This window comes from Panicum hallii, chromosome 8, assembly GCF_002211085.1.
Source record: "Panicum hallii strain FIL2 chromosome 8, PHallii_v3.1, whole genome shotgun sequence".
Classification (NCBI taxonomy): domain Eukaryota; kingdom Viridiplantae; phylum Streptophyta; class Magnoliopsida; order Poales; family Poaceae; genus Panicum; species Panicum hallii.
The window spans coordinates 36,634,557-36,660,851 of NC_038049.1; the positions used below are offsets into that span (position 1 = coordinate 36,634,557).

Below are 26,295 nucleotides of genomic sequence, written 5' to 3' on the forward strand. Positions count from 1 at the left end.
TACCGATTGGTCCTGTACGTGATGTCAAATATAACAACATCACCAAAAGCTTCATAGTCAAGCAGGGATTGACTATCAGACCAGAACAGCCCATTCAGATGACCATCTGCATCAACCAAATACTTGAAGAAAAACTCAGGATCTTTATCTTGACGTGCTTTTAGGTGACTTATCACTGTCTGAGCATCACCGGCAGCAATTATCTCCTGCTTATAGCTATAGCTGAAATTATATATGTCCCTATCTATGCATCCAACCATATCAAACCCATCGTACAGCATTTCCAAAATATCCATGATCTGGTGTTTGTGGATCCTAGAAATTTCTATCTCTACAATTGAAGCTTTCTGCTCGTCGCGAATTCTCCTGTGTGATTGCAACATATAAGCAAGCTCTCGTGTGGCCAAAGGATGGTTGTGTTCATCAATGAAATCCTTGACACACCACCGTCCTGTTTCCTTCACTCGTGCAATCACCGTCCTGGCTTGACAACCAACACGACTGATACTGTGTGCCTTCCTCTTCCTGTTTCTATTCTTCATGTACTTCGATTCACGGAAACCTTGATGACTACATACAAATTTCCTTAGACTTAATATATCATGGTTGTCGTTGTCCCACTCAACTTAGCTTTTCCGAACACTAAACCCTTTCTCAAGAGCATAGTTGTTATAAAACTGAAAACCTTCACCCTCACTGCCAAACATCTTGCTAACAATTTCATAGCACTCCGGCAGAGCCTCTTCGCTTAAATCAGCCATGTCTTCCTGCATAGAACACCCAAATTAGCTATTTGTTTCCATCTTGTTTAAGCCAGGCGCAAAGGCTTCTACAATTTAGAAGTAAATGAGTATTAATGCATCAAGAATGTATTGCGTCAGACAAACCATAGGCTAAGCGACGTGCATCTCCTATTGATTCAAGCCCTATGGAACCATTTGTTTTTAGAAGCTGCCTGACATTTCAAATTGAATGGACTCTACAAGCCATGTCAAACTAATGGTATAAAGGAACCTGTCCACGAGTGATTTTCCGATAAATTTACCAGGGACACACCAAAATCTTGGTGGAAATACTCTCTCTTCGACAACATGTGTACAAATCCATTTGTTCAGCGCTAAACAATCAATCACAATTCACAGTAACCGATAGAGCTAACTTACTAATCTGCCTAAAGACTAATCGGCATGGAAGAAATTCAATCTCTAAAAAACAGGCCGGAGGATTGATCACGTACCTGCGCTAGCCGCGATCTCAGGTGGTGGGCAAAGGCAGTAGGGATCCCCGACCCACGACTTCAAGGATGAAGCGGCACCTTCTCGGTTGATTGCTTCGGCTGTGGCGGGATCGGCAGCCAATCGGTCCCCTGGACGTCTGGCGCGTCGGGAGCGGGATCGGCAGCAGGGCGGCGGAGCGGCGGCGGCGCAGTGGTGCGGCGCGGCGGCAGCAGCGTGATCGGCACCGGTGCGGCACAAAAGACCTGATCGACGGAACGGTAAAGGAGTCAAATTACTATCATACCCGTAACGCTATTAATTGGATTTTTGAAAATACCTTCCATAGATCAAGGGCCAGGAATAATTCAAGGGAAAAGTATCTGAAAGTACCCTCTGGTACTTTACAATCATTGTAACAGAGCTCTTTATATTATTGTCTATTTTCCCTATCCGTAACCCCTCTGCTCCCATCTCTGCACGCCGCCCCCATTTCCCGCTCCTTCGAGCGTCCGCCGCGTCGCTCACCACGCTTGTATGGTTGGCCGCCGCCATCGTTAATTGCATCATTTGGGTAAAAACTTCTCTTGTTCTTCATCGTTATTTGCATTGCATTGCATCGCATCGCATATCCAAATCACATCAACGGAGCCAAAGAAACTTATCATAATTCGTAACCAAGTTACTTCATATCTTCACGCACACGACGAAAAAGAAACGTACACCAAAGTAATTGCACTGCGCTGTGTAAATCCATCCATCTATGGATGCAGTGCTGACACTCACACCTGCAATTTTTTAGCACCGGCCACCATGCAATCTCCGTGACACGGAGGAAGCTAGCTTAAGACCGGCCGGAAATTCAGAACTCAGCACGTGGCGACGACATGGTGTTGCGCACCCCTACTTGTTCTTCTTGCGGTTCTTGACGACGAGAAGAAGGCGAGGGCTGGCGACGTCGAAGGCGGCGGCGGGGCCGGTCTAGCCGTAGGCCACTTGCGTGCCTGAGGTGTCGAGCGTGTAGGCGCGCACGTAGTAGGAGCCCGTGAGGATGTCGCGAGCGACGGTGTACTCGAAGCTGCTGCGGGCGCCGGCGACGTAGGCCTGCTGAGTGACCTTGAATTGGCACGCCTTATCCTTGCTCAGGTCGTCGTTAGATTTGCACCACCTGCGGTCCTTCTGGCTCACCGGCGCGTAGCACAGGTTCACCTTCACGTTTTTGTAGGCGGCGTCGGCGCCGGCGGGCTCAGTGGTACGGTGTTCAGGGACCACGTCACCGTGAGCTTGTCCCCTCTTCTGCCGCTCCCCCGCCACATGGTAAGGTGGTAAAATTAGGTGAAGGTGAAAAGATGAAGACAGAGAATGTAAATGCTAAGCCACATGACCAAGATAACAGCAGACTGATAAATTCTTGACTTAAATTACTATGACAAGGGATGTTTCTCACGCTCGCTTTTGTCATGAACAGTACAAATACGTAGATGATTTTGCAGCACAATGGCACATTAAACACATAAATTCTAACACTAATTCTAGACTTATAGAGAAAATATTCCCCTATCAAAAGTACAAGCAGCCCAAATGGAGCTCTAGGAGGTACAAGCACAGATGGCACGCTCTCGGTTAGCAACTCCAGATCTCTTGCACGGCATCAGCCGGTTGGGCAAACCCTTCCATGAGGAGGGACAACGCTATGGCCCTGTATGCCTGCTGCGTGAGGTGGATGCCATCCCAGCTCACGCGGCGTGCCGGGTTCGCGCACACGTTTGTGCCCGGCGCACCGCATATCAAGTTCATCTTGAAGTTGTACCCCCCTCCTGCTCCGCAGCATGCCTGGAGAAGTGAGTCCTCCTCGAACCCTGCGATCGAGGACACGTGTTACCAACTCTGATTGGACACCTGTGGCCGCTTTGAGATCCGGGCACAGGAGATCCGAGCCATGAATTCGTGGTGGATTGCTGGTTGTCTACCTACCTAGGATGGAAGCATGATCAAGCAGATGCATGAAGGCACCGTAGTAGTCGGCGTAGATGATGGTGACATCGGTGTTGGCCTTCCTCAGGTCATCGATGGCCGCCTGGAGCTGCTCATTGTGGTGCTGGGCGAAGGCGTTGTAGCTCTTGAGGCAGCCCCTGTCGTCGAGGTCGCCGGTGCCGGACACGGAGAAGAGGGAGAGGTAGCTTGGCGAGCACCCGATCGGGAAGTTCCCCGGGATGATGATCTGGGTCGCTCCTAACTCAATCACCTCCTGCAGGTTCATTAAACAGCAAAGAATTTCTTGGACACATATCATTAATTACTCTTAGGAAGTTGAGTCTGCTCAACGAACTTTGGTGAAAGTGGTCCGGAAACAACGACTAGTCCCTCTTAGATTTGAAGGAACAACTAATCCCTGAACGCTAATCTAATCCGCCACCTACCAACCTACTACTACTAGCATACCTAGCTAGTGACAGACAAAGAAGAAACTCTGATCAGTGTTTCAAAAATTCTAGCAGTCCCGTCAGTCTCAGACACTAGAGTATATAAACTATGGAGAACCCAAACGTTGACGCCTAGTGACTAGCGGTAACTGGCCCAAAAACATTTGAAGCATTTCAAACACTTTTTCGGTGATGAATTAGTGTGAAACTAACTGGGTACAATGAAAACACAGTCGTGTAAAGTTCTGCGGCGATGGTTATTAGTGTATAGAAACACATTTGGATGAGCTCCAACGGTCTAACGGGCAAATGGTGGTCGTTGGACAAATTTCAAAGACATGACTAACCAAAAATTATCTGAGGGTTCCTTATGAAATACTACCTCCATTCTTTAATGATGCTTTATAGTACATTGGTTAGTTCAAAAATATTAGTGCATGGATGGAGTACTAGAAGGATTCCGCACAAGATAGACTAGACGAACTCCATTGTTCCAATAAACAAGAAGACTACGTGTGTCACAGAGTCTGGAACTATTACTTTCTCTTAAAAGAAAATAAACAAGAAAACTTGCCTTGGCGACGTCCATTATGGTCTTGATGACCTGAGGCACGTAGGTCTTCATGGCCTCGATGGATCTTATCCCCTGGAAGAAGCCGTAGTTGTAGTCGTTTCCCCCAATCTCCCCCACCAAGAACAGCGCTCCGGCGAGCTTCTTCGCGCAATCTGATCATGCTCAATAAATTTGCCGATACATTCCATCAATTGGAGCAAGAATTTAGCTATACATTTTCAAGAATCTGAAACCTGCTCGATGCCTCGATGGCATGCTCAGCTCCATAACTTACCTTCTTGTGAGGCGCAGGTGGCGTTGAGGTGCGACCTGAACCATTCGAGCTGGGTGCTGAGAGGCACGCTCGCCGGCGGCATCATGACGCCGCCCTGCAGCAGGACGGCCCGGTCGAGCGCCGTGGCGCCGGCCACCGCGAAGTTGACGCCGCTGGCGAAGTCGGCGTCCTTGTCCATGTGCGGGCTCACCAGAGACAAATTCAGCGCCATCGCTGCCAAAAACAAAAAGAAAAAAGGAAAAAACATCGTTTGAGTACTTGCAACTCAAGCTCATCGTTGACGCCGGAAATGGGCGTAGACGCACCGAAGTAGTCGATGATGAGGAGGCCGTCGGAGCACCGGCCGGTGGGCTTCCGGAGGGTCTGGCCGTACGGGTAGCTGCCGATGGAGGCGAAGAACCCCACGGGGCCCTCGCGCAGCAGGTTGCCCGTGTCCGCGATCGAGTCGCCGAAGCTGTAGATCGCGTCCACGGAGCAAGCGCCCGCCGCCGGCTCCACGAGGAGCATGCGGAGCAGCAGGAGCAAGCTCAACAGAGTCGGGCACGAGGGCTTGGCGTGGCGAGCTGCAGCAGCCGCCATGGCAATCGTCACGAGCTAGGTTGGAGCCACCAATCGAAGAAGCTAGCGCACGCAAGAACCAGCATGGAAGATGTGTGCGGCGATTTTCCCAGCGCAGTTATACTCTCGGGACGATGCACGGATCGACGGGGAATCCATTTGGTTGGGAAAATTTCGCCGTACCTCTGGTTGTGGATGCTGTAGTCTAGACCACTTGAATTCAGAAATTGATGTCTTGTCTTTGCGATGAGCTTGGATTGGTTGGGTGGATTACCTGGCCTGGCCGGTGGGGCCGTGAACAAGCTTGTTGGTGAGCATTTGGTCAACCTAACGAACTACCCACTGATGACGGAGAAAGCCTTGGAACTTTTCCAAACTCAACATGCATGTGCACGGTGTTTGTTGTTTACATTGTACGCACAGACAAGTTAGTGTTGAACTAATTCTAAAAGGTTAGTGCCGTTTATAGATTTTCATTTGGCCCAAAGCCCACAAGCCCGGCACGAAGCCTGGTTTTTTGGCCTAGCCCAAACCCGGCCCAGCCCGGCCTGGTACTCCGTGCTGTGCTTAGGCCGTCACCCCAGGATGGGCGTCCAGGCACAGCCAGTAAAACAACGGCCGGCCTGGTCCGCCCCGTTACCCAGGGGAGTCATATAAAACTCACCCAAGCCGGCAGCCGGCGGCCACCCCCCACTCCTAAACCCTAGCTCATTTCCCTCCGCCTCCGCCCAGCGCCCGCAGCCTCTGTATCTTCGCCTTCTCATCTCTCTTCTCGCCTCACCTAGTCACCTCCGCTACCAGCCGCCACACTCTTGCTATTACCTCCTCCGCTCCGGTGAGGTCTCCTGCTCTACGCATCTCCCCTCTATCAACCTCTCTTTCTCGTCTGTCCTCTACTCCTCTCAGATCTCCCCATCCTCCTCTACTCCTATGACCTCAGCGCTGTGGCTCGGCCTCTCGCCGTCGTCCTCTCGGGCTCTGGGCTAGTGTTGCAGCAGTCGTCCTCTCCGGCTCCGGGCTCCGGCTGCGCAGGTAAAGGAAAACCTAACCCTAGGTCTAAATCTAGGTTTTAACTCTTGATTCATCTCAATCTAATCTCTTCCGTTCTTCTTCTTCTTCCCGTAGATCTCGAGCTAGTGTGGCTTGGGGCCGCGAGCCGTTGAGGGATGGAGTCGCTGAGGCGGCGAGGCAACAGCGTGATGCTGGACCAGTTGAGGGAGAGCTACAGCATGAGGTCATCTTGATGGACGAGAACTACACCATCAACAATGACCTCAGGGCCTGTGGGCTGCCCAGCAATGATGAGGACGACCTAGCTGCAGGCTTGGACGGTGTCGGTAGCTCTGTTGCTCCGATCATCATTGATGCCGCTGATGCTGGGCCTGGGCCTGGAGCCGCCAAGTCAGCTACAGCGACTCCAAGTCCCACGCCAGGCTCGACGCCATCTTCGACGCCGAGTGCCTCTACTAGCACAAGCTCCCGCGCGAGGCGGAGATTTGCTGTCTGGAGCAACTTCGAGGAGGTCTTTGAGGATCTTTCTAACGGTAAGAAGATTAGAGTCTCTGCTAAGTGCGTTCACTATTGCCAAGTTCTTACTGGTCGCTCATCCTATGGTACTGGGCATTTGCTTCAGCATCAGAAGGTTTGCTTGGGTAAAATTAATCATGCTAATCTAGTTCACTCCCGACTTACATTAAATCCTGATGGCTCTATCCATAACTAAGACTATAAACCTGATGTTGCTCGTACTGAGTTATGCCGTTTAATTTCTAAACTTGATCTACCTCTTGACATTGGTGAGACTGAGTCATTTGAGGAGTACAATCAGCGTGCTCATGATCCTCATTTTCTAGAGTCTCTAGGCACGCCACCACTAGAGATCTTTCCAAGTACTTCTTGGAGCGTCGTAATGCTCTAATTGAAAGTTTAAAATCTGTTTCTTCTATTTGCCTTACTTCTGATATTTGGTTCGGCAATGCTAAGGACTATCTTTCTATTGTTGCTCACTATGTTTCTGCTGATTGGGAATTAGAAAAGAGGGTCATTGCGCTAAGACTTATTTATGTTTCTCATTCTGGTATTAATATTGCTAAATGCATTGAATCCGTTGTTTCTGAATTTAGTTCGAAGAACAAGATCTTTTCTGACACACTTGATAATGCCTCTTGCAACACTAGTGCCATGTCAAATCTCATTCCTAAGTTTGCTGGTTACCTTGGTCCAGACCCCGAAACACTTGACAATGATAGAGACATTGCCAGAGCAATATGTGGTTTGTCACACAGTAGGTGTGCTTGTGATATTGTAAATCTCATTGTCAAGTCTGGTTTGAAGAGGATCAAGGTTTATCTTGAGGCTTTTAGGACTGCAATCTCTTTTCTGAACTCTTCTAACCAACATATTGCAGCATTCCATAACTTTTGCATTGCTAAGGGGGTATGTCCTCGTAAATTTAATTTGGATATGGATGTGAGATGGAATTCTACCTATATCATGCTCAAGCATCTCATACCATATAAGAACATCTTTTCTATCTTTATTATAGCTCATTATGGTTTGGTTGATGGTGAGCCACTACTGAGTGATGGCCACTGGGCTATTGCTGAGAAAATATTTCAGTTCCTTGAGTTGTTTCGTGAATCAACTTTTGTTTTATCTGGTGTTTACTATCCAACAAGTACTTTGATGTTGCATCATATCCTTGAGATTGCTGGTTATTTGCATTCCAAAGATACTAACCCATTGCTCACTAGTGTTCTTGTCCCTATGATACTGAAGTTCCTCAAGTATTGGTAGAACATCCCGGTGTTGTATTCCTTTGCATTTATTTTGGACCCTCGAGCTAAGATTAGAGGTTTTCACAATGTTCTTCAGCTTCTTTCTCAAACTATTGGTGTTGACTACTCTTCTTACTTCACTTTGGTAAGGAATGAATTATACAAACTGTATAACAAGTATGAAAATAAGTTTGGTGCAGTTAGGCAGCATAGGCCCTCACAGCTAGCAGGAGCTACTGGTAAGAAAAAAACAGCATGGGGTAAGATCTTTGGTGCTCCAAGCGGTTCTAGTTCTTCACCTGTTCTTGCATCTCCACCACCTCCTGCTATAGCTGCTATTTCTGAATTGTCTGCTTACTTGGACAGCGACATTGTCACCTGCCTTGATGATGACTTCAACATACTAACATGGTGGCCTGAGCATAAACTAACATATCCTATTTTGTCCATATTATCTAAAGATGTGATGTCTGTTCCAGTTTCAACTATTTTTTCGGAGTCTTGCTTTAGTCTTACTAGTAGGGTGATTGAGGAGCGGTGATGGCGGTTGTTGCTGGCAAGAGTGGAGATGTTGACCTGCATCAAGGACTGGGAGTTGGGGGATGCAAGGGCACAGCATGTTGTAAAGAATGAGAACCTTGAATTGGAGGAAACATTCAGCAACAAGCCCCTGGATCAGGATGAAGGGCAAGCTACTGGAAAAGAGTAAGTATGTGTAGATGTTTTGTTGTTTTCAATTTTCAACAAGCTTCTTTCCTGCTATAATAACTTGTCTTTTTTGAATGTGTTTCCTAGGCCTGCCCCTGCCAATGACAAGTGATCTAGTCCAAGTGCAAAGGACTGTGTAAGGGCAAGGCTGCAAGCTACTGGACTTTGTGATCATGTGATGTAATGTTGAACTATTGTGCCTTTGTGATCATGTGATGTAATGTTGAAAAACTTCCTAAGCTAGGATGTACTCTTTTTTACTTCCTAGGATTTTCTCACGAGGTGTGAGTTTTTACCTAGGAAGATTTTTAATGAGGCATCCAACACTTAATTATATAGATCAAGTGTTTTGAACACTATAGCTCAAACTAATTCTGTTACGTGTGAATTGTGAATTTGTGATGTGTTAATGTGATGTTGTGATGATCTAAGATTCTGAGTTACTGAATTCTGTATGTAATCAAAATTTTTATGTGTTTATTTGTATGTTTTATCCCATTCAATGTCTTCACTGTGAAACTTGGGGCTGAGTAAGGTATTTTCTTCTTCACGGGCTCCGGGCTAGCCCGACATGCTGAAACAAGCATGCTTTTCGGGCCGCCCCGGCACGAAAATGGGCCCGTGGGCTCGTGCTTGGGCCGAGGGTGCGGCATGATGGGCGGCATGGCACGGCTCAATAGCCTGGTCGTGCTGGTCCTGGCCCGATCAGTTCATGCCCGGGCCAGCCCGGGTCCATGCGAGTGGCCCTAATGGCCATCTATTGTGCCGTTCAAGTTATTGCAATAATTGTTAAACCAAAATATCTGAGGGTGAACAACTTAAAATTATTTTATTGAAATTTTATGAAAAAGGAAAAATTATCGATTTCTTGTCAAAAGATTGGTAGCCATCACCGCCGGTTCCAAAGTTGGTGGCCAGAGTGGCTGTTGGAACCGGCGGTTCTCATGCCGACGATCATCACCACCGGTTCAAGCCACGAACCGACGGTTGACTCTGTATTGTACAAAACCCCTACTCCCTTCTTCTTCCCATCATCTTTCTTCTCCACCCTGGCGGCCACACTTCTCTTCTCTATTGTTGCGGTCGGATTTTGCCAAAATTCTCGTGGAGGCTCCCCATTCTTGATGTATGGACACCACCAACTTGTTCTAAGGTTGTTAACTACCAATTCCTTTAGTTCCTATCATTTCCATTGGATTAATCTTGCGTTTTGTGATGAATTTGATGAGGACATCACCAAGGTGGATATGCACGAATCATATCCTTCGGCAAGTTACAAGTCGTCATCAACTTGGACTCGGCGTTCGGTTCGGATTCAGCAGACCACCCTGGACGAAATCAGCCACATCTCCCTCATACGATATCGAAACGAGGCATTCTTTGATGCGTTGAAAAGTTAACGATGGAAGCTTTCTTTTGGTTCTAGTCCTAGCTCCAGAAGTTCATAGATCATCCTGTGCGACCATGATAAGGTGGTGTATCACCAGTTTTGGGCCTTAACGGCCTTTGTATCGTGTCGGGTCTTAAGCCTGTGTTGTGGGCGCCCCCCTGGTCACCCCCAACCCTAGATTCGTCCTTCTTGGGTATAAACTCAGTAGCCGCTGCTATATTAGGGTTTGGGTTTTGTTTAGTTCTAGTTTTCCATCGAGAAACAGACATATTTCATTGTAACTGTGATGCTGAATCCTTTTCCTGTAAATTGGGGCCCACGTTCTTGTTCTTCACCACTGTGGCGATTAGTCCTTTTGTGTTCAGAGCTTGAACCTTATATTCATCTTTGCTTCATACACATCTACAATTTCAGATTGTGTGTTTATCTTTTCTTGTTTGTGTTCTTCGATTCGCTTGTAGGGAAAAGCCTTCCTGGCGAGGTCAATCGAGTTATGCTTGGTTGATAACCAACGGAGCAGCGGTGTAATGGTTGCAGAGATTCAAATCGTGTGTGATTAGAAGTCCGGATTGCTAACGTCGAGTTCTCCATCAATCGAATCTATCATAACTATCAGAAGATCGGACCATTGCTACATCAGAATTGATCATTGAGAGCTTTTTTTCTTCATTATAGGACCATTCCTCATCCAAATTCATTATGGAGGCTCCTCTTTTTTGTTGGTTTGAGTGCAACGACTTGTGCTAAGGTTGGTGACTAGCAATCCATTTGATTCATACCGGCCTTTATCTTTGGCTTATGCATGCATTTTGTGATGAAGTGATCATGGAGAGTCTCTTCCTTCATTTTTAGGATAATTTTTCATCAAAAGTCATCATGAAGGCTCATTAAATTTCGAGGGTGGACTTCACATACTTGATTCAAGGTAAGAACTAGATAATCATGGTTAGATTGTTATTAAAATATTGATGATTGGGTTGTAATGGCTGGTTTGTTAGGATTTTATGGGCCAAAAATGGAGTGGCTCAATCACATAATATCTTATTCACTAATACAGCCTTGATTTTTAAAGGGTTAGAATATGGCACACATTTTTTTGATAATTCTAATGACCGGGAAGTTGTTTAATACTGTTGGGATCAATTTTATTTTCTTTTCAGTTACAAATTTTGAAAACCATGACTTTTAATATAAAATAAAATCATGTAAAACATTTAGATAAAATCCAAGCACAAAAGAATAATCACATGGAAATCTTAAAGTTTTAAAAAGGACATGGTTCAAAATATGTTAAAGACAAGCTGAATTCAAGAAATGTATCAACATTACTTGATAGAAAAAAATTCAAAGCAACATGCAGAAAAATAAGGGTTGGATAAACACTTACAGAAATATGAAGTCCCTATGAAAAATATTGAAGTCACATTTCGTGTTAAGGTTAGCAAGCTAATGTTTGGGCAAGGAATGGGTGAGATGAGGTTTGGCCTTTTTAATTTCTTTCTTTTTCACTTTGTTTTTTTTCAAAATTCTCTCCCTTCGTTTTCCCAAGTATTTCATGGCAATATATTGGTATATATATTATATAAAAAGTCACAGGTCGTTTGCTCATGTATGAATATGTGTAAAACAAACGTCACAAATCACTTGTATTCTATGAATTCGTAAACTTATTTGTGGTGTCAATGTACTTATCTGTGATGCTATTTGCCTATGTTATGTGTAGTTGTAACAATTTCATTGAGTTGAATATTTGAAGTAGTTACACGTGTCAATATTACCGATTTGAATTATTGATTCCCAGCATTATCAACATATTCCCAACTAAAGTATATGGTTTCCGAGATCCGAAATTCCGATTCGTTTTCCGACCGGTTTTCGTTCGCGTTCTCGTTCCTGTTCTTTTTCAAAGAAAGTTATATGAACAATATTCTAAAACAATGTTTAAACAACTTTTTTAAAAAAGTATTGAAAAAGATTTTTCAAAAGCATTTATTTAAATAAAATTTTACGGAAAATATTAAATAACAACTAGGAAAAATAACTTTTTGATTAGAATATTGTAAACAAAAGAAAAAGGAGAGAAAATGCCGCCGACAAACGCTCGTCTTGATCCACTCATCGACCTCCGCGGCGGTTGCTGCGCATTTTGGCTCCCCACCACATTGTTTCTGCACCGTCGGGTTCTTCAGCCGCTCTCCAGGCCACGTGGATCAATACAAATCATCCACGAACCAACCATGCCAATCCAATTCTTCTTCTTTCCTTTTTTCTCTGCAGGTCAATCACATCACCACTAATCAGCGGTGGAGCATGGCAGCTTGACCGGTCGCTGCGTTTGTCGACTTGTGGGGCAATCAAAGGACGCGTCGCTTGGCTTGGCTTGGCTTCCCAGTTTGCCTCCCCCAATCTTCAGACCTTTTCTTCTTCGCCGCCGCCGTCGTCTTCACATCTGACTCCCTCGCCGGCCGCGGTGGCCGCACCGGGAGGTCGCGTCGTGCTCCCAAGACATGGTGCGCTCTAGCTAGATTCCTACCTCTGCCGTGGCTTTTGTTTGCGTCTCGGTTCTTGCCTCCTCGGCCGGAATTTGCAGGTCGCGTTGGTTCGGGTGCCCAGCCATGGACGACGTCGTGACGGGGGTGATGACCAGTGGCGGAGCTGGTGATTCTGCACGCTTAGGGCCAATATCAAAGTGTGTAAACCATCCACACTGGACCACGTACCGATAGTTAATAAAAATCAAAGTGTAAAATACATATTTAAAATGATATCACAGTTTCACACATAATTGTACAACAAACTCACACATAATTGTACAACAAACTTGTTTAAAATACGAATCGATACAAAAAAAAGACTTTAATTAATGATGATTTGATCCATCCTGAACTTCTTAGTTCTCATATAGCACATGAACCTAAACCTTTACAGGCAACATGAAACATGAAACCAAGTATCCTTAAAACGGATTTGTGCCTCAAATCCTGAATTGATAATGTTTTCAAGAATCACAAAATCCAAAATTCTGAATTACATCGTAAATCCAATCTTTCCATTTGCCATCACATAGCTCAAGAACGGGTAATCCAAGAAATGCGAGCAAGCAACGTCGCATTCACGCTTATGCGGCCTATTGTGCAGGATCAAATAACTTAAGCAAATCAGGATGGATCATGGAGATTGGGTAAATCAGGAGGATGTAGGATTCGTTGGGTAGCTGCTTGCCTGCTTCTTCCGTTCGGCCGCATGCACGAGCCAACGACTACACACGTCGCACCAGTAGCAAGGCGCGAGGCCAACCTGGTCTGAGACTGGGCACGCGCGACGGTGCGAGCCTGGGCCACGACTCTTTGATGATGAGTGGTCTGTTGTGCCTTTGCTGTTGCTAGGCCGACGACTAGGGCCGATCCATGGTGAAAAGAACTGGACCAGGAAGATTTCAAGAGGATATAAGAGGTCTTTTGGGCCACGCCTAGGGCCGTGGCCCTAGTGGTTCTAGGCCCAAATCCACCCCTAAGTGATGACCCGCTGCAGGCGGGCGTCCGCGGCGACGTCGCGATCCTCCGGGCCGAGCTGGAGGGCATGGAGGCGGCGCTCCTCCGGATCTCCGAGGCGCCGGCCGCCCGGCGCCAAGAACAGGCTCTGGGCGCGAGAACCACTAGGGCCACCACGCGCCGCCCAACGGCGGCCTGCGGGGCCTCCTCAGGGGTTTCGTCCACCGAGGGCTCAGCTTGCTCCGGAGGGCCAAGGCATGCCGCGACATGGGCGCCGAAGTCAGGGGCATCAAGAGGCGTGTCGTCGAGGCCAGTGAGCGCCGCGTCAGGTACAAGGTTGATGGTGTCGCTGCCGAGCTTGATGGCCCGGCCGTCGACAGCCTCCGGTTCTCGGCTCTCTACACGAAGGCGGCCGAGCTGGTCGGTATCGGAGAGAGGAGTGATGAGCTGGTCAGGATGCTGATGGAGTGCGTTGAGGCGTCGAGCCGGCAGCTCAAGGTGGTTTCGATCGCCGGTTTTGGAGGATTGGGCAGGACTACTCTTGCTAAGATAGTGTATGAGAAGCTGAAAGGGCAATTTGATTGCGCGGCTTATTGTATCTATGCAGAGAAGTACTGGTACCAAGTATATCAATCCATGGGTTCTGGAGTAGAGGAAAGCACAGTTGTGAAGGACATGAGAAGGATATTATCTATTAGTTACTATGCTCTGCCCCCACATCTGAAGACTTGCTTATTGTATCTAACTTTATATTCAGAGGATTATGGTATAATGAGAGAAGGGGTAATTTGCAAATGGGTATGTGAAGGTTCTGTCCAGAAACAGCATGGGAAAACTTTGTATGAGGTAGGTAGGAGAGGAGTACTTTGAAGATCTCATCAGTAAAAGTATGATCCAACCACAGCTCTATTACGACCATGATAATACGGTATGGTCTTGTTGTGTGCATGGCATGATGCTTGATCTAATCACTTCCATCTCGGAGGAGCAGAATTTTCTAAAAGTATTAGGTGGTTTGCAGCCAATTTCTGTGCAAAGTAAGATCCGCCGACTGTCCCTCCAAAACATCAATGGCGAAGACAGCAAGCAGTTGGCCACCATGAACTTGTCCCATTTGAGATCACTTACTGTGTCACCGGAAGCATTCACTTTGTTGCCAGCCCTTTCCAGCTTTCCGATCATTCGTGTGTTGGATTTACACGGTTGTAGTCAAGTGGATAGCAATCACTGCAAGCAGATTTGCAATTTGTTTCACTTGAGATATCTGAGGCTATCTAGGACATCTATAACTGAGATACCGCACGAGATCGGCAACCTACAGCTTCTGCAGTATTCAGACTTAAATATGACCAAAATAAAAGAGCTTCCATCAACATTTGTTCAACTTGACAGCTAGAGTACTTGTCCCTTGATGATCAGACTAGATTACCAGAATGCTTTGGGAATCTGAAGTCTCTGCAGAAGTTATCACCACATATAACAATCAGGTCTCCAACCATGCTGTGTGATTTGAGCAAGCTCTCCGAGCTGAGGCGTTTGCTGGTCCGCTTCGATGAATGCGATGAGAGCTATGATGAGCCTTTTGTTCAATGCCTATCCAACCTGGTTAATCTTGAGTCGCTGCAGATATTTGATTGTCACAATGGCCTAGGTTCCAGCATTGGCATCTCAACTCCAGGTCCTCAACAGCTCCGGTCCATCAACATAGGACCCGGCACCATCAATAGGGTGCCAAGATGGATGTCATCACTCTCAGCTCTATCATCCCTAGATATCACATTATTAACACTACAAGAGGAGGACCTTCAAATCCTTGGGAGCACGCCGTCTCTTCGCAATCTCTACGTGTGGGTGAAGGCGCACAGAAAAGGTAGGCATGAAAGGTTGGAAATTGGCAGTGACTACCCATCATTCAGATGCCTAGAACGGTTCCGAATTGGGTGTGGTGCCATGGAGGTGGAGTTCGCACCCATGCCGAAGCTCCAAACCCTTCATCTGGACTTCCATGTGCGGCACGCCATGGATCAGTTTGGTGATTTCGACTTCAGTTTGGAGAACCTCCATTCCCTCGAGCGTGTCATTGTTCATATCAACTGTTACTATGTGGAGCTTGGGGAGGTGCAGGACGCAGAGGCTTCAATAAAGAAAGCACTCAACTTGAATCCCAACAAACCCACACTTCAGTTGGAGAAGGTAATTCATCAACCCTTACATCAACGCACAGCTAGACTTTTTCTTAATTCAATCTTTTGCTGTGCACCCAGCTTTATAGTAATCCTTACTTCATCTATGTACCTTGTCAATTGAAGCATGGTGATTCATGGAGATCTGGCTGATATGTCTTCCCTAACGCGTATCAGAGCGGATATTATGCTATCATTGGTAAGATCTCACAACTCAGATGTTTCGCGCTTGAACCTTGTTATTCCTATGATTGGTGTCGTTTGTTGATTTGCCTAATACTAGACAGATTAGAGATTATTACTGGTCAGCTGAATTTTAATCCTCTTTTCCATGTTTGTCCTCATTCCAGTGTTTCCCCTCACGTGTAAAATGGTCAGCGGCTCCTCGTAAGGTTAGATTGCTGGACGCCTGGACACTAGTTTTGTATGCTTTGTGGTGCCTTTGAGGCTTTGTTGATAGGAGTGGGCTTTGTGGTGACTTTGAAGCTTTGTTGTACCGCACCCCTTCCTTTTACTAAGATTAGAATTCTTATTCTTATTTATTGTATAATTATTTTCTTTTTTCATGTATATGCGTCAGACACAATCTACTAATTGATCTATATTCTGGTACCCAATGGCTCAATTCATCCTTTCAGTCTACTTGCTTCCCGTAACAAGGTGTTTCAATAGTTGTATTTCTCACAGTTTTAGTAATAGAAAAGTGGATAAATAATTCAAATTTACTATGATAGGTTCAGAAAATGTTTTGAGTATTTTCAAGAGGGTAAATTATTCAAATTTGGTTTAAATCCAAATTTTAACATGATTTGGGTTCATCATAGTTTTAAAGCAAACAAATGCGACACACATGTCGGACACTAGTTTTGTATGCAAACCATACTTTGTAGTGCCTTTGAAGCTTTCTTGATAAGGGTGGGCAGCGGGCTTTGTGGTGCCTTGAAGCTTTGTTATACCGTGCCGTAAACGCTAGAAGAAAGGAAATGCACGGCTTTGGGCTGGCATGTGCCGAAACAAAGGCCGATGTCGGGCTGGAAAGAGGAAAGGAGGTGGGTTGGATTTTAGATCGAGTTTCGAGCCCAGCAGGAATTCCTGTGGAAATTGGGAGAAAATAACGAAAAGGAGAAAAGATTCTTGAGCTTGCTTGGACTTTTTTGGGTTTAATTAATGTGTGATAGGTTCGGAAAATATTTTGGGTATTTTTCGAAGAGGGTAAATTATTCAGATTTGGTTTAAATCCAAATTTGAATAGTATTTGGGTTGGTCATAGGTTTAAAACAATCAAATGGAACACGCATGTCCTTACGCAAAGTTCAAATTTTGAAAATATGTTTTAGTTATTCCCAAGCTAATTACATAAAGGAAAATAATTTAAGTTCCGTAAAAATTCAAGAAGGTCCACATTTGTAGTCAATTGTAAATGCTCTAAACAACTAGGGGTGTATTGGACGACTCCTATTTGTATGATACGGCAGTCAACGCTCTACTCGATGGACAATTTTACTTCAGCCGAAGGAATTCAAGTTTTTAACTCTCCAACAGTAAAACTCCACACGTAGTATTATGCGGTGTTCAAGCGTCTATTCACCATTGGGCTAAAACCTAAAGCCAACTGTGAGTAGGGTTGAAAACGGCCAGGAACAGGTGGGAAGATCCTTCTTCTATTTCCGTTGCTATATTTTTTCCCCGGTTCGGGAGCGGGAATGGAAACGGAATATACGGGTTGGTTCACAAAAAACGGATAAATGCGGGTAGGAATAACAAGGAAATGGGACGGGAACCGGAACCGGAACGTAAACCAGGACATATACATGATAACAGAATACTGAGTACATTATAAATACATGCACATAAAAGGTGGCAGTTCGCAGTCACAAACTCACAAGCTGCAATGCAACTATGCAAGCAGCACACAAGTGCAGAGGATCGCAGCAGCTGCAAGCCAGCAACCAGCAAAGATGAATAGTGACACTTAACAAATAGAAGTGACAATATCACAACCAGCTGAAACAAGTCCACAAGGGCACAGGCAGAGACGGTTGCGCGGTACCGGTGCGGGCGTGCGTCTGGCCGGCCGTGCACGCGCAGCCACGCAGGCAGAGCCGCAGCACCCGGCCGTGCACGCGCGTCGAGTGGGCGAGGCCGGGGGCAGTCGGGGCCGACGCGGTTTGGCCTCCAGCAAGGAGCCGAGGGCGACGGCGGCGGCGATTTGGGGGCGGCCGGACGGGGGGTTGAGGCCTGAGGCACGCAGCACGCTCGGGGATTGGGGCCGAGGCTGACGGGCTGAGGTTGAAGGGCCGAGAGGTTCCTCAATTAGATCTATTCCGGGATACACCTCCTCCTGTCCTGTTTTCTGGATGCACCTGACCTATTTTCATCCCGTTTTTGGATAGCTCAAAATACAGGATAAATGTAGGAAAACGGACGGACGAAAAATGGAAATTTTTTTTGGTTCCGTTTTCAACCTAACTGTGAGGCAACTGCAGGACGCCCCGCGCCCTATACGCTCGTTTAATGTGCAAATACACGCTGCATCGTATAGCGCAATGGTCAAAAGCATTGGTTTAGGATCTGTTTGGGACTTATCCACGTTACGGAATTCAAACGCCACCTCCAAATCTCTCAAGTTAAATGTCTCCAGCTCCACCCCCAGCTCCAGTTCTTGAAAAAACACTGATATCTAGGCCCAATTTCAATACTTTCTCGAGGTCCTCAGGTGGTGCTTAACAAAAGAAACGTTTCGAACCGTCTCGTAGAGTTGGAGGATAATTATCTACCATGCCACCAGTTTAACATCCATCATTGGTACCGGTTAGCTTTGCATTTCGCATCCCACACCTCATCCAATCGCCTTGCTCGTATAGATGGCTTGGGCCGGACCCAATGGACTACATGAGGCCCATCGTTAAAAACACGGCAATCCTTTACATCTTCCGGAAGTTTTTTTTTTCCTTCCATATCTTCCAATATTCGCGATTCGTGCAACGGCTCGGATTATCTGGACAGGGTGCAGGTGAGGCTTGCGGTTGAGTGGAGTTGGTCAGACACGTTTTGAGCGGCCGATTGAAGCATGCAAATGAGAATCTAATTCGAGTTTCAAACTTTAAATGTGATTTTCTCTTGAACCGTTAATCCTTTTTTAAATACGTTTGAACCATTGTGTTATTTGGAATTAATGCAACAAAATAAGATCCAACATGACTATATTTTAATTTTTTTAGACATAGTTTATAAAAATCAACATTTGAAATGTACTATTTCAACATTTTGAATAACTACTTCAACATTACCAATGTATATTGCTTCAACATTTCAACACAAAATATTGATGGAGTTTATCTGATTCGTTGAACAAAGTCTAGGGAAATGTTGAATCTAAAATTTTAAAATGTTAACTATATTAGTTCAATGTTTTGAACATACTAGTTAACTTTTAATGCGAAACATTGAAATAATAATTAAAATGTTTAAATCCTTCTATAATGTTGAAAGTCACAACATCATGCATCTTAGTATATAAATAGCTACTTGCTAGGATTATGAGAAGAATAATAAAAGTAACAAATAGAAAGAAAGAAAAAGCAACAAAGAAAGGAAAAACACTCTCGCCTAATGCGCTGCCCTGGAAAAACGACGGGCGCAATCAATTAATAGGCCGCTTATGGATCTATGCGATACCTAAGCAACTTTCTTATAGAAGTTATAGGAGCCCCCCAAAAGCACGGCACTAGCATAGCCTGGTCCGATAGCTATAGTGCTCGTGACAGCATGGCACGATGCGTCGACCTCTGCCTCGACTACCTTCTCAGCTCGTAGCGGCGACCCCAGCATGACACTATTAAGACTCCTTAGCAATCCATAACCTCTCACATAGGGTGTGATTGGTTCCTTGGACGGACTCAGCCTGCCCCGAACCAATGAGCCAGGCCCTCCGTAGCCAGGCTGATATTGTGCAGAGGCATGTTGTTTGGTTGTCTGCGTACCTGTAGCATGACCAAGGAGAGCAGGTGATTGATTGGCTTGCCATCGTCCGGTGGTCCTGCACTGCGGCTCTCTAATTCGGTGCAGCTCGTACGCTCACGGAAGCCTAGCCCGGCAGATACGAGGATTTTTACCGTATCCACGGAGCCTGGCTGGGAAGGGAATATTGGATCGCATGGGACAGGCTCAGTGACTGCTGCATCCAACCAAACACGCCGTAGTAGCATGGTGGGAGCCTGGCTCCGCTGAAACCAGCCAACCAATCACCCCATGTACGCTCTAAATCTGTCAACTCTTTTTCTGAAAAACTCCATCTGTCAACTCTAATCCTCACCCTTCCCTCCCTCCCTCCCCGGCGGGGCGCAGGTCGTGTGTTTCTTCAACGGCAAGGCCCACAGCGAGGCGCAGCCCGAGGTCACGCTGCACCTGTCCAACACCATGAACGCCGACCGGCAGCTGCACGTTCATGTGTCTAAATGAATTGAGTGGTTCCACTGAGAACCTATCGCGAAAAAGAATAAACGTGTAATTTCAAAAGAAATTAAAGTTCGTATTGTTCATTTCTTGACGGATCTTTTGCTGTCTGCTGGGTCCAACAGGGAGAGAGAAACAAGAGTTCTATGTCTGTCTAAAAGAAAAGGTAAAGAGTAAGGGCATGTTTGGTTTCCGTGGTCTAAAAAAATTATACCTTCACTTTTAGCCTTTTTTTAGACCTTGAAGAATCAAATAGGTGGTCTAAAAGTGCATGTCTAAAGTTTAGATCTCATTACACAATTAGCCCCTCCAAAATGTGTTAAAAGAGTCTAAAAGTGATCTAGGGTGGGCAAAAGACACACCCTAACCTACCCCTCCTCACCCCTCTCTGTCTCTACCTACACTCGGTCCCTCACCGCTCTCTTTGCCCTCGTCCCGCACTCTCTGCTTCCGCTGCCGCCCGCCCTCGCGAGATCTCGCCCCATCCGCCGCGCCGCCGCAATTCGTGTGCACCCCACGCCGCCGGCCACCACACCCCTCGCCGCCGCAAGCTCCACCGCATCCCTCGCCGCCGCCAGATCCACTGCTTCCCTCACCGCCGCCCAATTCACCACTTCCCTCACCTTTGCTAGATCCACATCTTCCCTCACCGCCGCCAATCTCGCTTCCCCATCCTCCCCGAGCTTCCCGCGGTGAAGTTGGAGGGCCACGGCGATGACGGCTTCTTCTCCTAGCCAGATTCGCAAGTTCTCCCCGGTGGCTACAACTTCTTCTCCCAGGCGGAGTCTTCCTGCCCGACTTGGAGCGATACTCCACGAGCTGGCATTCAGGCCCTTGACCTCAACTCACAGGCGGAGGGGTTCCCAAATATCACGGCATATCCCAATATGCTTCAGGGAGTTCTTCATGTCGCCGGCAACACGGGCCTCCCTCCCCATAACAGCCGTGCCGGAGGTCGCGGTAGCCGAACCCTCGGCTTACGCGTGCCTCGCACTAGCAGAGGAAGCGGCAGCAGGGGCGGCCGTGGAGGAGGGCGCGCCAAGTTGTTGTCAATCGGTGGTGGCCGTGGCGGATTCGTGGCCGAGGATGCTGCCGCCAGCCGAGGCCGCAGCGGATACATGGCCGAAGATGCTACCGGCGGCCGAGCCCACAGCAGATCCAGGAAGGCCGGTGGTTCCAGCAGCAAATCCAGTGCCAGTGCTGCAGAAGCCGTGGGAGCAGACAACTTCAATGTCGATGATCAAGAATATGTTGACAAAACGGTGAAGATGAAGGATCTTTCCAGGGCTCCCAAGTAACCCTTCTCGATCTAGAAATTCCTGTATATGTGCTACATTACTGATATGAATGGATCTAGAAATTATTGATGTGAATTGCCCAGCCTTTATATGTGCTGCATAGCCATGTTCTAAAATTCTTGCATATTCTCGTGTCATGCACTAGATAAAATGTGACAAGGCAAATTGGTCAGAGCAAAATACCTATGTGTTCTGTGCATTGATCAAATTGGAGCAGGAAATTGTCATAAAGGAACAATGTCAGGGCGAGGGTACAAGATAATTGCAGATCAGTATCTTGCTAGAATTGGACTGAAGCATAGTAGGAAGCAGCCGAGGAACAAACTTTCACAAATGAAGTAGCTATATACTTTTTGGTTGTTCCTGCAAGCACAAAGTAGCTTGGGTCGTCACCCCAATGGGACTGTTCTTGCAGGGCAAACCTGAATGTAAGAAACTAAGGTATGGTGCTCCAGAGTATCTAGATTAGATGGAGAAAATGTTCCAAGATGTCATTGTGGATGGGAGCACCTCCTTTATTGCTGGACAAGATGCTGAGGAAGAAGAACCTGAAGATGAACCAGAAGATGATCCTGCTGAAGATCCTGCAGAACAATTTCAGGACCTTGATCAAAGCCCTATGAGTACAAATAGCCGCAAGAGGTCAAGTAGTGTTAGCACCAAGTCCACAGCTACAAGTACTTCAAAGAAATCCAAAAGCCCAATGGTTAAGATGATGAGGGAGTTAGTGACTAAATGATCTCATTCTGATGATGCAACTCAATAGGCCTTGAAGCAAGCTGCCACCGAGAAAAAGCAGAGGAGGAATAAGCTAGCTGATTCTATGAAGAAGTGCTAGGAGTTGGCTTTAGAATGTGGGGCAGCACCAGACAGTATTGAGTACTTTGAATGTGCAACAATTTTTGAAAAAGAATTTAACCGAGAGTTCTTCTGCAACATACCAACTCCTGAAGTAAGACTGGTTTTCTTGAAGAGATGGTATCAAAGCCACAATATGTACTAGTTAGGATTGTGCCCATGTGGCTATCATTGTGTCTACTATTTGGTGCTATTGTCATGTGCTTGTGATTTGAACTGTTATGTTGTTGTTTGTGGGATGAAACTATGTTTGTGCTGCTATAATCATCTTTGTACGATTATATTAAATTTGTGCTGCTATAATTATGTTTGTGCCGATATAATAATGTCATCCATGCTATAATCATGTTGGTGCTGATATCATAAAGTTTGTCATGCTATACTAATTTGTGAACTGATATTTTGTTTCCTTGATCAACTAGGATGGTCATTCTTCATATGGGGATTCATCAAAATATTCTTCAGATGGGGATTCATCAAATAATTCTTCAATTAAGGATGAAATTTTGGAGTTGGTACTCAAGAAGCGTAAGAGGGATCAGGACCTCCTGAGTATGGCCTTCATGTTTGGTATGTACTATGATACTTTCATGCACAAAGTCCCTTATAGGGAACCCACTGAGCATAGAATGGGTACAGAAAACACTAGCAAATAGAACCTCCTGCTACAACATATTTAGCATAGGTAGAACATTATTTGATCAACTACATAATTTGTTGGTGGAGTCCTATAGCTTGAAGTCAACAAGAAGAATATCATCGGTAGAGGCTTTAGGGATGTTCCTTTGGATAGTTGGTTCACCTCACTCAGTTAGACAAGCTGAGGATCATTTCACAAGATCAATGGAGACAATAAGCCACAAATTAGATAAAGTTTTGTCTAGTGTTCTCAAGCTAGGAGCAGATATTATTAGGCCATTGGACCCTGAATTCACAATAGTGCACCAAAGATTACAGAGCCCTAGGTTTGCTCCATTCTTCAACAACTGTATAAGAGCAATAGATGGGACGCATATACCAGTTGTGGTGCCATCTAATAAGATGGTTCAACACACGGGCATACATGGATATACCACACAAAATGTCCTAGCTATTTGTGACTTCGACATGAGGTTTACATTTGTTGTTGCTGGATGGCCTGGTTCGGTGCATGATATAAGAGTGTTCAATGATGCCATATCCAAATATGGTGACAAGTTTCCACATCCACCTTCAGGTACACTACTCTCTACGTGATCATGAAAACCACTTAAATAAATTGCATCATTTACCAATCGATGTCTTCTTTTATAGGCAAGTTTTACCTAATTGACTCGGGGTACCCAAACTGACCGGGTTACCTTGCACCATACAAGGGTACAAAGTACCATCTCCCGGAGTTTTGAAGCGGCCCAATGCCAAGAGGTATAAAAGACACCTCTAATTTCGCACATCCTTAGAAATGGCATCGAGCGATCCTTTGGAGTTTTGAAGATGAAGTCTAGGGTTTTGTTGGATTTGCCAAGTTTTCCAATGTTGAAGCAAAGCAAAATAATTTTAGCATGCATGGCCGAGAGAGTGCTATTACAGATAGGGACTTTGAATTGTGTGATCGTGATGAATACTATGTTCCCATGGCCAAACCATCTACCTCTCAACAACCTACATCCAATACCGAGACAATGACATGAATGCATTCGGTGATCAAATAGTTAATAGTTTGTACAATAGATCATAGCTGATGTGTAATTCTTCTATGTGCCATGACAATTTCTGTAATTCTTTGATTGTATGGACCATGAAAAAACCTTTGCTCGTTTGTATATTGTATGTTTTCGTGATTTGAATGAATATTTGAGTGAAGAGGAGGAAGGGAGCGGTGCAGAGGAAGGATGGCATGTGACAGAAGCGGGCGCGCGTGCGGTAGAGGAGGGAGGGCATACGAGAGAGAAGGGTGCGCGCCAGCGAGCACGGGAGAGGAGGACGCGCGGGAAAGGAGGCGGGAGAGGAGGCAGGGTGGTTAAAGGGCAATGACTAGGGGTAAAGGTGTCTTTTCAACATCTTATTCTAAACTTTAGACCTTAGAACCAAATACTAAAAGGATCTACACTTTAGCCCGATATTTGAGGGACTAATCTTTAGCTCTTGACTAAAGTTTAGTCTAAGGTATCCAAATAAACTCTAAGTAAACACGAAGAGCGTCTTCATCCAGTTTAGCTCTTGACTGCTCGGATGAATGGTGGAATGAACACCTTGCTGTAAGTGCAATAATCTAACTTTAATATTTTTGCACTAATATTTGATATATACTGTGCCTTGCTGATTTTATTTTTTATTTAATTTTAGAGGTGCAACAATAAAGAGAAAGCAATCAAATACCCTCATTTGAAGTTCCGAAAATAAGGTCCAAAGTTTCTTGACGATATGCATTATGTGTTTGGCAAGGCACATGTTAGTGGGTCTTCCACATCATGTCCTAGAGATATATCGTCTGATGATGCAAGTGATGAGGATGAGGATATGGTACCAAAACTTGTAGAGAGTGGTGAAAAGATAAGAAACACAGAAAAAAGAAAATGCAAGGGGGCATCCTGTGACGCCCCGGAAATTTCAAATTTTAAAACTACGCGTTAAAGTGTCCCGACCAAAAATTTATTCGTCATAAAACCCTAACCCTAACCGGAACGCTGTCCCGTTCCGCACCGCTCGCTGACTTGCCGCTCACGCGCGACCGCCCGCCGCGATTAGCGCCGGCGCTCCTCGTGCAGCGCGCGAACCCCGCGCGCGCGTGGCCGACCGGCCGCGGTCACCGCCGCGACCGGCGCCGACACGCCCCCCCCCCCTCTCTCTCTTTCTCCTATTCTTTCTCTCTCCCATTTCCTTTCTTTTCTTTCCTTTTCTTTTTCTCTCTTCCCTTTCTTTCTTTCTTCTCTTCCTTCCCTCCTCCTTTTCTTTTTCCTTCCCCTCTCCCCTGCTCCCGAGCGCCGCCCCTCCTGCTTGGCACTGAACCTCGGCCCCTCCCCCCTCGCGCACGCACGCGCCAGCCCTCCTCCCTCGTGCACGCACGCGCCAGCCCCCCCCCCCCCTGCGTCACGCACGCGCGCGTGCCCGAGCGCGCCGCGCACCCCTGCCGCGCCGCGCGCAAGCCCCTGCCGGCCGTGTCACGACGCGCGCGCACGCGCGGCGCGTGGCCGAGCGCCGCGCCGCGCCGCCCGTCGCCCGCGTCCTCGCCCTGGCCCGCGCTGTACCGCGCTGTTCGCGCACGCGCGTGCCCGCCCCGGAACGCGGCCGCGCCGCCCGTCGTCAAGCCGTGCCGCCCGTCCGTTGCCCCCACGCACGCACCGCTCCGCCCCCTGGCCCGCGCGCCGCGCCGCCCGCCACTGCCGCGCCCTTCCTCGCCGCTTGCGCCACCTCCTGTGCTTGCACAGCCCCTCCCCACGTGCCACGCTCGGCGCCCACGCCGCCACGCCGCTACGCGACACGCGCGAAGGGCCGAAGCGCCATTAACGGCGCTCCGCCCCGGCCCCTGTCGCGCCTCGACCTCCACCATCCCGGCCGCCTATAAGAAGGGCCGAGGGGCGCCTCCAGCACCCCACAATCGCCGCCGCACGCCTGGCCCTTCCTCTCCTAGCCCACCACGCCGCCACACCGAGCCCCCGCACCCGCCGCCGCCGGCCTCCGTCGCCCCGTCTCCACAAGCCGTCCCGGCCCGAGGTGAGGCCGGGGATCGGTCCCCCTCGCTCTCCTCCCCCATTTCCCCCACCCGCAGGGCCGCCATCGAGCCCGGGCCGCCGAGGACGGCTGGCGCCGGAGCTCCCCTCCCCTCTCCTCTGTTTCCAGTAAGGGGAGGAGGAAGAAGGTGGCCCTTTTATGCAAAACCCCCTGGCCTTCTCTGTTTTTTCCGAAAAGAATCCCCTTTTATGTGTCACTTTTAGTGGCAGGAACCCCTGCTCTTGGTTATTTAGAAAATAACCCCCGCCGTGTAAACCAATGTCAAATAAACCCCTATGCCTTCCTAACACACCCCAAATAGTTTAGGAAATTACAATCAAGTCCTTTCTATAGCATAACTAATTACGAACGAGTCCCTGGACCCTGTTTAACCCCTGAAAC

The 26,295-nt window shown here is 47.0% G+C and overlaps 1 protein-coding gene and 2 pseudogenes across 1 annotated transcript; 1 reads left to right on the forward strand and 2 right to left on the reverse strand.

Moving 5' to 3' along the window:
• Window positions 1-2,117: 2,117 nt before the first annotated feature.
• Window positions 2,118-2,530, reverse strand: LOC112903755 (annotated as a pseudogene).
• Window positions 2,531-2,615: 85 nt separating this feature from the next.
• Window positions 2,616-5,231, reverse strand: LOC112903111 (acetylajmalan esterase-like). The gene is made up of 5 exons (XM_025972326.1): window positions 4,791-5,231; window positions 4,486-4,698; window positions 4,212-4,363; window positions 3,189-3,462; window positions 2,616-3,073 (listed from the first exon to the last, which is right to left on the reverse strand). The coding sequence occupies exons 1-5, from the start codon at window positions 5,062-5,064 to the stop codon at window positions 2,838-2,840; spliced, it is 1,149 nt and encodes a 382-aa protein (XP_025828111.1). The 5' UTR covers window positions 5,065-5,231; the 3' UTR covers window positions 2,616-2,837.
• Window positions 5,232-13,495: 8,264 nt separating this feature from the next.
• Window positions 13,496-16,105, forward strand: LOC112903254 (annotated as a pseudogene).
• The last annotated feature ends 10,190 nt before the right edge of the window (window positions 16,106-26,295 follow it).